Below are 12,641 nucleotides of genomic sequence, written 5' to 3'. Positions count from 1 at the left end.
AGAATCTTGGAGATAAATGTTATCTAGAGAATGGGAAGATCATCTCTACTGAAGGAACAGCATGAGCATGATCACAAAGACTGGAAAGTAAACAATGTGTCCGGGGAACCCCAAGCATCTCAGAGGACAGGTGGTGTTGGAGAAGGTCCACTATTGCACCCCTTATTTGATTTATCGTGAAATTTTTGAAAAATAACTACACAAGTGATTTCTGGGCTCAAAAAAGTATTCTCACTCATTCTCATGCACCCCCTTCCGTCCCCCCCCCAGTGCTGTCAGACAGAAAAACTGTTTTAAATAATGGGGGATGGGAAGCAACACACCTTGAAAATACTTACGAGAGTTATGTTAGCTGTTTGACTAAGGCCACCTAAAGCCCCTCATCAAATGGAGTTACTTTAATATAGAGGCCATTTTATCCTAATCATTTCTCCAGTAGCTTATTAGGAGAATCTTTCATGAACTCGTCTTATTCGTGCGGAAAATCAGATTCAGACTAAACAAACGCTTATTAAGCATCCACTATGCTTTCATATCTTTTTTTTCCTCCTGTAAAGCAAGTTTAATTTTGCAAATATATATTGTCAAGTTGGCTGTTTGGACTAAGTAGAACAAATGCGGACGTGGTGATTTTGGCGAAACTAGGGTGAGAGGTTTTTCTCGGGGAGATACAGAAACAAAAAAGATACGGAATATAGTTTGAAAGTATCGGTGTGAAAAACCGTGCCTCAGGGGCCAACACGAAAGTACAGACTCGCAAGAGGACAGTTTTCCTGGCTGGAATGAAAATCTCTCTTGTTCACAGAGCAAGCCCCTTTCAATTTCACTCCGCCTTCCGCGTCTCCTAACAATTTTTGCTTCAACATTGCCAGTGGGTACCCAAGTCTTCCCACGTTCATCCTTGCCAGCGGAATAAAAATCTACATCTCTTTCCTACCTCAACCCTCCAGTCTAAGTGACCTACTGCACTCAGCATGGAAAATGAGTCGAGCTTTTAGATTTCACGTAAACATTTCAAATATAATACCGTCGTAGCCTACTTGTAGCCTCCACCCAAAACTACAATAACCAGAATGCACTGTTTTCCCTTCCGCCTTCTACCGAAGGAATGCTCAACTTGATCTCATTTCCACAAGCAACAATCATATGACACATTTCCTGTCAAGATGGCGGATAATCTCCCTTCGGAGTTTGATGTGATCGTAATAGGGACGGGTATGTGTGGCCCTGGTACTCCCTGGACAAAGTGTAGGAAATCTGTGTTGTTCATACTTTTTCTGTCAGTGGCGAGAGTTGGCGAGAAATGCCAGGGGTCGAGCATGGGAGGACAGAAAGGAAGTGAGGTAGTCTGGAGTCACCGCAGGACTTGGCAGCTCCAGGGAGGGGCTTGCACCCGCGATGCTTAGCGCCATTTGAGTAAGGGTCGATGTGGTCGATGGCGATTGCTGAGGTTGGTTGCTGCGGTGATTCCTGTTAATTTCCTTAGAGGGAGGTGGGTTTGCAGTGTCATAAGAATGGAGGATCGGGATTTTATCAATGGAGACGCCTTTGGCATGACAATGATTCTTCCTTGTTGATTTCAAGGTGATAATCCCATTTTGTCTCGCCATTTCATACGACTTTTCCATATATTCATATGATCCTAGGGTACAGTGCAGCTCGGATATAGCTTAATCCTCAGTTTTACAAGAAACATGCTCAGTTATTGCCCGCGTGTGTATTAATTTACTAGGGAAAGGAAACGGATTCTATTCTATTGTGTTGAGAAGCCTGGGGAATTGTATTTTGTTCAGGTAGCCATTATTCCTGCTTTATGTTGCTGAAGGAAAGCACTTTGCTTTCTACCACCTACCTATCCACCCACAACTAAATGTGCTGAGTTCCAGATCCTGAGTTCCAAGGTCCTGGTGTGTGACCTTATCTTCCCCTTGTTTTCCATCGCTTGTTCTCTATGTTTTGGGTGAAGCCAGAAACTCCCCTGCAATTTCTAGTTTAACAAATTTAACATACAACACTTGGCAGAAGACATTTGGCAGCGATTGACATTTTGTTTTTCTTAACAGTGTAAGAGATGAATTTTAGATAGTATGAAATAGGTTATTGGGTGACGTTTTCTGTCTGTAGAATGTGGTAGGCCGGAGAAGCTCTGGTGGATGGGACCTTGTCCATTGTGTTAATGAATTCAGTTCTTCTCAAAGAGTGGGAGCAGCCATGTTTCCAGGGTGAGGGTGAAAATAATAGCTACTAGTTTTTGAGTGCTTATAATTTCTTAATCAATGTGCTAAGCACTTTAGAAGCTGAACATAAGCCTCAGAACCTTGTTAGATATTCTCTACCTTTTATAGGTGAGGAAAAGAGGGATTGAAAGGTTGTATAATAATTTGCTCAAGATCACACAACTGGTAAGTTTCCAAAGGCCCGTTCCCTCCCAGAAAGAGAGCCAATTATTCTGACCCTCACAGCTGACCCATGTTAATAGAAATAATTGGGAAAACTTGGTTCCATACCTTGCTGGACCATTAAATAGTTATGTGAGTTGCTGGAATTGAGAGGGACAGGCACTTAATCTCTGAGCCTCAGTTTCCTTGTTTTTGAATATAGGTGGATAAGCTATATAGCCTTTAAGATATTGTCTGAACCAAAAATACCTGGGTAATTTTTTTTTCACAATAGTGAGGATATGTTTATTCCCAGCCTGAAAATATCTGCATGGCTGCAGATAACCTGGCTGTAGCTACTATGAACAGAGGTTGAGTGACAGCTGGAAGGGCCAGTAGACTGTTTTTTTCTTTCCAGTCTATCCTAAAACTGAGAACAATATCCATTTTAGAATAGTTGTTATACCATACTTGAGTTCTGTATTTTTGCCTTTCTGTTACCTAGGAACTTGAGGGTTTTAAAATTAATTACTTAATTGGAATTATTTGTTAATGTGTTTGGAATGTATCTCTTTTGAAATAGTTTGCTGAAAGTAGCCTTTAAAATGTGTTTGCTTTATTTAAGTACCACTTTGAGTAAATTATAGGAAAAGCAGTGTTTCACAGATTTGGTTTTAATAACAGAAGCACAGTTAATTATGCATGAATCAGAGACATGAAATAGGCTCTTAGATGTAGTTTTTCTTTTAGCAGATTTAGTTCCAGTTAAAATGGCATCAAGGGACAATTGCTTCATCAAGTAGAATCATCTGAGAATAATATTTTATAATCCCTTTGATCTTGATTAATTTGTATTTTCATTTTCTGTAACAGGTGGAAACTTCTTAAGATCCTATTTTCAAGAGATTATGGAAAAAAATGAAGTTCTGTTTGTATTTTCGTAGTTAAGCCCATTGCTTTCTGATCAGAAAATATAGGAAATATCTCTTGAACACACAGAGGCAGAGGAGTAAGATAAAGTATTTGAACTGTGGAAAAAGAGAAGAAAATGGAATAAAGAAGGAGGGCCAACTTAGTCTCAAAGGAGAGGACAAAAATGGATGTAAATCATGTGTCTAAATGGTCTTCAGCTTTGGTCCACAATTACCATTTTCAGGATATTTTGCCATTTAAAAAGTCATTTGACAATTTTGAGGGTTGTGGAGACATATCATTGGTTTTAGGTTAAAAATAGTCTCAGTAACATAACATCTCTCTGGAGGTGACTTATCTGGCAGCTTGTCTAATCTGCAACACAGCCAAGAACTCAACAGAAGAACAGGCAAGGTAGAAGTTATAAGGCATATGTGATAATATTGGCATGCTTCATGCATAGGGAAATCCCTCAGGTCTTCACTTAGAATATATTCATTCTTATTTTAGAAATAATTCTAGGAAGTTCAGGACATATTAGCATCATTCCATTGGAAGATAAAGTGAGTATTATCAATTTCTGTAAAGACTATGTTTGGGGGGGCACTATTAGAGGTGTAAGTAGCAGTTCATATCTGTATAGGAAAGGGAAGAAAGAAATACCTAAAATCCAAACCTACATCAAACAGCACAATGGCCTGGTACCATTTAGTGTAGTGACAAACCCTCATTTATTAGGGTATTCAACCCATATTTATTGAGAACCTAGTCCCTGTCCTTGTGAAGTTTACTGTATTGCCTATTCTCAGGAAATTTTTGGCTTCCTGACAGTCCTATACCCAAAGGTGTTTAAGACAATGTAGGCTTTTGATTGCATCCTCTTTTCTTTCTGAAGTCTATATAGAGATTCACTTTGTATCCCTTTCCTTTTTAAAGCACACCACACACATTATCTTTTGGAGTGTTTCCTCTAACATGGGCAGTTGAGTAGCCTAGCTTAATTTTTTTCCTGCAGAGGATAAGCATATAGATGCTTTTTGATTTAGCAGTCTTTTAAAATTTTTTTTTCAGTTTTTTTTAGAGGCAGGGTCTTGCTCTGTTGCCTAATCTGGAGTGCAGTGGTGAGATAATAGCAAACTGCAGCTTTGAACTCCTGGGCTCAAGCAATCCTGTCTCAGTTTCCCAAGTAGCTAGGGCAGCAGGTATGGGCCACCATGTCTGGCTAATTAAAATTTTTTTTTTGTAGAGACAGATTCTTGCCATCTTGCTCAGTTTGGTCTTGAACTCTTGGCCTCAAGTGATCTTCCCACCTCAGTCTCCCAAAGTGCTTGAATTACAAGTATGAGCCATCGAACCCTCCTAGAGTTTTATTGTTAAAGATTATGGGAAAAGAGAAGGGATAACAAAAATAACAAATGTAGGGGAAATTATAAGAGATATTGCCCTAAATCCTGACTACTTTGCTAGATAGTGCTCAGCATAGTACAATAATAGATGTGGTGGCACGGTGTATGGTAATCAAATGACCTTCCTACTGTGTGACTTTAGGCAACTTGCAAAATTTCTTGGAACATCAGTTTGCACAGATGTGAAGTGAGATTTGAATTAGATAATCTCTAAGATGTGGATCTGCCAGATCTATAATTTCCATTGTGTATGCCTAGTTATGATACTCCATCCTTGAGAAAAGACTAAATTCTGTATAGTTTTTTAAAGAAGTCAAGTCAGTGTTTAATAGACTTTAGAAATTTTTCTATTGAAATGGATGATTATAAAAACATTCTCTTGAAAATGATAAGCTACTTTTCTCAGGAAAGGTCACATAGGCAGCTTGCAGTCTCATTCCTTGATGGTGAATTGAAACATTAAGGTAGTTAACCTTGGCTCACATAGCTCATTGACTATAGTGTTTATAATGGTGGTGGAGTAGCTTCACTTCTCTAAACTTTGGAGAATAGTAATGTTGCAGGATGTGTCATGAACACTAATAATTACCAAATAATCATTTGTACCAGACTCAACACAAGTGTTTTCCTATATATCTCCTTTAATATTCTCCAAGGATGCCTGTATGTGGTTCTTACCTCACAGGATATCCATACTTCCTTACCCTGTATTTCCAAAATCCACACACCTATTGTCTAGAGTGGGATTTTTTTAAATTGCAAGATACTACCTATTTGTGGATGATGAAATTCCAGCATTTTTAAAAAAGAGATAAATATATCAAAATACATGTAATTAAGGTAGTAAGGATGAATGTTATATAGATAGATGGATGGATGGATGGATGGATGGATGGATGGATGGATGGATGGATGGATGGATGGGACAGGGGCAAAAGATGTAAAGTCCAGAGAATATCGGTCAACTCAATAACATAGTAGGAGTGAAAATGGTATTTCGAAAGTTGTTTAGTTTTACAAATGCTGAACCTTCCATACATTTTTTTTTTAATTTTGACATCTGTATCTCATTTGAGCAGTATAATGTGGCAATTGATAGTGTGGCTCTGGAATCAGATAGACTGGATTTGAATCCCAGTTATGCCTCTTGTGCCACCATAGACATGGTCCTTAATTTCTTTAAGATTCAATTTTTAATCTCTAAATAGGATAAACTTCACAGAGCTGTGTTGAGAATTCAATGAAATAATTCCTATAAAATTGTTAGTAGGTGCTCAGAAAATGTAGTTGATTTTTATGGCCCATAATGCCATATTGAGGTGCTTTTGTTACCATTACTACTGTCTGAATGCTTTCCAGGAAGGGCTCATGATTTTCATGGTGAGCCATGGAAAGATTCAAGTATTTGATTCATCTTCCTCTTCTCATTGGCTGTTTGGTGGGAAAAACTGTGTCTGTTACCACTATTTCTATCAGATTTCTTAACTGGTGGTTTACAGGCTTTTTTTCCTTGTATTTTGTTCACCAGCTTGCATTATTTATCATTTGTTTTGCTTATAGTTTTTTTTTTAATAGATTGAGCATTTGTCTTATTTGGGGCATAGTATGAAACATTTCCTTGTCAGTGTAAGAAATGCTAAAGAAAGCCTACAGATTTTGTTGTTCTGAAAAATGCTTTGTACTTCTTCAGGCATTTATTGATGGAAGAGCATGTCTTTTCTGCTCTCAATACTTAGAAAAGTAAAGAGAATTATCTAACTCTGGAGAAGACTCACTGGGAGATGCTTACCCTTCTCTGTAAATCATAAATTTGAGCCAGTCCCTCAGAGAGAGCCGCATCTGTTACTGCAGTTCCCTCTATAGCATCGTTTTCATTTCCCATGCCTCATGTCATTTTCTTATGTTCTCCAGTGTTCTCATGATGTTTTTGATAACTCAGGTTACAGCAATTAAAATCAAATATGGATGCTCACCATCACATTCTAATGTTTAACATAAAATCCCAATGCACAGAAACAATTATAATTCCATATAATTGACCTGTTAACTCATGCTAAATCATCTGCTATTCAGTTTAAGTGCAAAGACTTTTAACTGAAAACTTAGGCTGTGCCTATTACATATGTAAATAGATTTAAAAGTAAAATAGACTAAAAATCACCATCAGTGCCCATTTTGTAACATACAGTATACAGAGATTGGAAACATTTGGGGGACATTTAATTGTCGCCAATGAAATGAGGACACTTTGAAAGATTGATTTCTTATTTTTTTGCTTTTTAAAAAAATTTCATAAAATGGCAGTGTAAAAAGAGATGATAATATATCACAGATATTGATTTATCAGAGCATGATTATGAAAGTTAGCTTGTTTTCATAATAAGGCTATTTTTTTTAATAGTTTGCAAATAAGAGACCAGGGGCAGCTTGACCAGTGTGGTGCTTAATGTAAGTGTTTCTTTCTTTTTTCTTTTCTTTTCTCTTCTTTTCTTTTCTTTCTTTTTTTTTTTTTTTTTTTGAGACAGAGTCTCACTTTGTTGCCCATGCTAGAGTGAGTGCTGTGGTGTCAGCCTACTAGCTCACAGCAACCTCAAACTCCTGGACTCAAGCAATCCTACTGCCTCAGCCTCCCAAGTAGCTGGGACTACAGGCATGTGCCACCATGCCCCGCTAATTTTTTTTCTATATATATATTAGTTGGCCAATTAATTTCTTTCTGTTTATAGTAGAGACAGGGTCTCACTCTTGATCAGGCTGGTTTCGAACTCCTGACCTTGAGTAATCTGCCCGCCTCGGCCTCCCAGAGTGCTAGGATTATAGGCCTGAGCCACCATGCCCTGCCTTAATGTAAGTGTTTCATGTTGGATTTTACCAAGAGCTGAAGTTGGTAATGTACTACTTGACTAACTTGGTTTTTATCACATTGTAAAAAGTACTAAAGTCTTCTTTTTCTCCTTATTGGTATTTTCACATGTCCTTTTTGTCCAGACCAGTGTTCTTATTGAGTTATAATGGCCATTAGTTAATGGCAGTTTTAGTCATTTTATATTGTTTTGAAATATTTGGGGTCATATTTTTTTGATCTAAATTTGCACATTTGTTATACTACTTTATATAGATTTGAAATCATTATCATGGAACAGTTTATACAAGCTGAAGTATAGAGAAATAAAGTTTTATACATGGATATGAGGTATATAAGAAAGATACTAAGCTATAGGTTCTAATCCTTATTTTCTATAAACTGTATTACTTTGGCATGAGCCATGTAAGCAAAATAAATGACAATTAGATAATTGATTTTAGTACCTACAACACACTGTCAAATACATGAAAAATATTCTTTAGTATTTGTTATATGTCAACCACTGTGCTAAGCCCTTAAAGTGTGTTATTTAATTCTCACAATAACTTTATCTGTGGTGGATATTGTATCATTTCCATTTTACAAACTTGGAGCCTGAGGCTTAGCTACATTTGACCTATGTCAAACAGTTAAGACTGAAGTCCTGGCTAAAGCTTAGGTATTAGATTGAGCTTGTTGGATTCTTCCAAGTGAAGAAATACTTATACTATCAAAATTAGATCAGTTTGTCCTAGATTTGTGGTTGGTCTCTCATTTTGGAGAGTTACCACTGTTGACATTAAAATCCTTAGTGCCTATAAAAGCCTCATGATGTCAGTTCCTTATTGTTGACAGCATCATGACATCTGTGTCAGTTTGTAACCCATTTTTTGATTAACGTGAACAGAGTGACTTGGTTGTGTTCATCCCTTAAAACTGAAGAAAGAATCACAAACGCTAAGCATCGTTTCCCACAATTTTGGGCACCAAGGCAGGGACCCATTTCATGGAAGACAATTTTTCCACGGGGTTGGGGGGGGTTAGGGGGTGGGGAGGCAGAGCTTAGGTAGTGATGTGAGCTATGGGCAGTGGCTGTAAGTAAATACTGGTGAAGCTTGGATCGCTGGCCGCTCACCTCCTGCTGTGCGCAACCCCCACCCCCAAGTTTCATAAGTTTCTTGAAGACAAGTTTTCCAGGGACAAGGGAAGAGGTGGGGGCAGGGGCGGGAGCGGGAGCCGGAGCAGCGGTACCAATCCTCAGCTCTGGGATTGGGGATCACAGCGCTAAAGCACTGGCAAGAAATGGGATCAAAGACTACAGTCACATTTTAAGATGTAATTTGTTTCAGAAGGAATTCCTCGTTGGTCCTAAAATACATAATTTCTTCACTGAAATATTTGTGCATGTGCTGGGGTTTGCCATTTTTGTCATTTTTAGTGTTCTTCATTTGTAAATTAAAACTTCAAGATAAAGTATAGGATTTATTGTCATGTTTATGAAGCCTTTCTTTGGTTGGCTATTCCTTAGGTTCCTACAGTCTTCAGCAACTGTTAGGCTTACAATGGATGGATGCATCATGCATCTTAATTGAAAAGATGGGTATGGTAATAGCTTTTTTCTCCAAGGGCCTACTCATTAAAAAAAATAATAATAATAACTAACACTTTTGAGGGGGGAGGGGAGGAATGGGCAATATAAGTAACCTTAACACTTGTACCCCCATAATACGCTAAAAAAAAAAAAGAAAGAAAGTAATAATTTCCAACACATCATTTGCCTCCCATTGCATTGGTAACCCACATTTTCTTACCAGGTATATAAGCTGTGTGTATAATTAGAAAGTTCCCATATATGACATTCTATATAAGTTAGCTTAAATTTAATAGAAAGAATAAACCTGGCTTATGTTATGTTAAAAAAAAATAAAGGAATGAAGAAAAAAGAGTTTTATAGTTTTAGCTCTTCTACTTAGGTTTATGATCAATTTTTTTTTTTTTTTTTTTTGAGACAGAGTCTCACTTTGTTGCCTAGGCTAGAGTGAGTGCCGTGGCGTCAGCCTAGCTCACAGCAACCTCAGACTCCTGGGCTCAAGCGATCCTTCTGTCTCAGCCTCCCAAGTAGCTGGGACTACAGGCATGTGCCACCATGCCCGGCTAATTTTTTCTATATATATTAGTTGGCCAATTAGTTTCTTTCTATTTATAGTAGAGACGGGGTCTCGCTCTTGCTCAGGCTGGTTTTGAACTCCCGACCTCGAGCAATCCGCCCGCCTCGGCCTCCCAGAGAGCTAGGATTACAGGCGTGAGCCACTGCGCCCGGCCAGGTTTATGATCAATTTTTAGTTAGCTTTTGTATATGGTGTATGGTGTAGGAAAAGTACAAACAACTTCTTTCCTTTGTGTAAAGATATCACTAGTCCTAGAATCATTTGTTGAAAAGATTATTGTCCATTGAATTGTCTCGTCACCCCTGTTAAAAATCAGTTGACCATATATGAAGGTTTATTTCTGGACTCTGATGTTTTCCTTTGATCTGTATGTCTATCCTTATACCAGTATCATACTGTCTTGATTACTATTGATTTTAGTAAAATTTAAAATAAAAATGCATAAGTCCTCCATAAAAAAAAAACAAAAAAAACTAATAACACTTTTATGCATCTACTTCCAGACCTATTTTCTCTTTGTGTGTATGGATGTATGTGTACATTTGTTTATAAAAATGTGTCTTATCATCGTTGCTTTTTGAAACCTATTGTTTTTCACTTCACAGTATGCCATGTACATCATTCCATGTCAGCCAAATGCTCTTCCTCTGTATCCTTTTTAGAAAACTTTTTATTTGGAGATACTTGTACACTCACATTTAATTGTAAGGCATTATATATCCTGTATAGTGTTCTTGTGGTTTTCCCGTATGGTAAACAGCATCTTATATAACTTTAGCACAACCAGGAAATTGACCTTCTCCATTGATCTTCCTTAGATTTCACCGGTTTTACATGTACTTGTGTATATTTGTATGTATTTAATTCTCTGAATTTTTATCACATGTGTAGATTTGTGTGAACGCCACCACAGTCAGGATACAGAATAAAGAAGTTTCATTTTAAGGATCTCTAAGAGTACTTTTTATAGCCACAGACTCCTTTCTCCTTCCCCCATCCCTAAGGTCTGTCAACACTTAATCTATTCTTCATCTCTATAAGTTTGTCATTTCAAAAATCTTATTAAATGTTTTAAAATAGCTGATTAGTAAGTATTCTTTTATATGGCTACCCTGTCATTTATTTAAATAATCGACTTTTGTTGGACATTTAAGGTTTTCAGTCTTTTAGTTTTATAAACTAATGATGTGATGAACACATTGTAGCCAAATCTTTTGTACATATTTAATTATTGCCTTAGGATAAATAACTATTACTGTAATTTCTGGATTGAGTTGTTAGAGGGTGGGTTGATAATGTTTCTGATTTATATTGATGAATTACTTTAAGGAAAGTTTCATATAATTTCACTAGCTGAGTATGAAAATGTTTATTTTCTCATTTCTTTCAGTGTTGGGTATGGATATCTTATTTTTAATTATTGTCAACTTGATAGACAAATAACATTATTTCCTTTGTTTGAATTTGCCTTTTGAGATCATAAGTGAGGTTGAATATTTAATATGTACTTTGGTCACTTACATTTCCTTCGTAAATTGGTTTAGCCCACTTTTTCATTGGGTCACTAATTATTTTTATTTATTTATTTATTTATTTTATTGTGGCATATGATGGGGGTACAGATTTTAAGGTTTCAATAAATGCCCTTTCCCCCCTCCCCCCACAAGTCTGAGTCTCCAGCATGACTATTTTTATCAACGTTTAGTAGTTATCTATGCACTAAAGAACTTAATTCTTTATCATATGTATTTTCTACATTTGCCTTCTATTTTTATGGTGGTATCTAGTGTGAAAGTTGATAATTTCTATGTTGTCAAATCTGTCAAACATTATGATTTCTGCCTTTGGGGAGATGCATAGAAAGTCCTTCTCTTTCCTCCAAGATTAAGTAAATATTAGCTCTTATTTTTTTCAATATTTTATTTTTTACATTTAAATTTTAATTCACCTGAAATTAATTTTCTTTAGAGTATGAGTTTTCCCTCCTAAATCTTTAGCCAGTTGAGTATCCTAACACAATTAAACTAATAATTTTATGCTGCTGAACTGAAATACCTCCTTTATTTTTTCCTATGATTCTTTTTTAATTTTTTAAATTTAATTTTTTAATGTACATAAACATTTTTATCCATTCATTTGTTTTATACAGAAGAAAAAGATGAACTCTCATACACATATCTTCAAAAAGATTAATAGGACTAGAAAAAGAGGGAGGTACTGTTTCTACCATTTATTTTCAGTCTGATGTCAGGATGTCTATCATGTATCTGAGCCTCATTTGCTTTGTCTGCACAGTGGGAATAATACATCATCCCTGCCTGCCTCACAGGAGTTTTTGCAAAAATAAAAATAGATAATTCATGTGTCTACTTACAGTCTGTAAAGTGCTATAGCCATGTGAATTATGTCATGATAATCACTATTAGTTTCACTAGGAGAAGGGAAATGTCACCGTTGTAAATATTTGCAAGCCTGCAAGACCAGTAGCAGACAGGCTAGATTCATTTGTTGCTATGGTAATTCATATCAGATAGATAAATTTGATATGGAATGTCTATCAGCTGATTTTCTCTTGCCTGGGATATTTTTCTTTTGAAAACACATGTCTCATCATGGAATTCTATATATATTGAAGGTTTTAATTATCAATATGGCAAAATTTATCACAGGAAAAAGGGTTAAAAACACTGTTGGATCTCCAATATAGTTAATTTTCTATTGTTAATTTGTGATAATATATAGCAACACTTTTAATTCATACCAAGTTTCACTACTATTCCTATATATGTATAAATTGTCTTCCTACCCTCACTATCTTAGTAAATGAAAGTCAATTTTACTATGACATATTCTAAAAAGAAAATCTGACAACCATGCTTACAGCATTTTCCATCAACATTATCATTTTATTCCTTTGCATATAAGTATAATT

General features: G+C 36.4%; 1 protein-coding gene across 1 annotated transcript in view; it reads left to right on the top strand.

Annotated features, from left to right (window-relative positions):
• The first annotated feature begins 1,149 nt into the window (after positions 1–1,149).
• CHM (CHM Rab escort protein) overlaps positions 1,150–12,641 on the top strand; it is a 189,021-nt gene continuing 177,529 nt past the window's right edge. The window contains exon 1 of the mRNA XM_012784563.3: positions 1,150–1,215. Coding sequence (XP_012640017.1) covers positions 1,167–1,215 — 49 coding nt within the window. The 5' untranslated portion in view covers positions 1,150–1,166. The remainder of the gene's footprint in view (positions 1,216–12,641) is intronic.

Source organism: Microcebus murinus, chromosome X (genome assembly GCF_040939455.1).
Source record: "Microcebus murinus isolate Inina chromosome X, M.murinus_Inina_mat1.0, whole genome shotgun sequence".
Classification (NCBI taxonomy): Eukaryota; Metazoa; Chordata; class Mammalia; order Primates; family Cheirogaleidae; genus Microcebus; species Microcebus murinus.
This window is presented reverse-complemented; position numbering and strand designations above follow the sequence as displayed.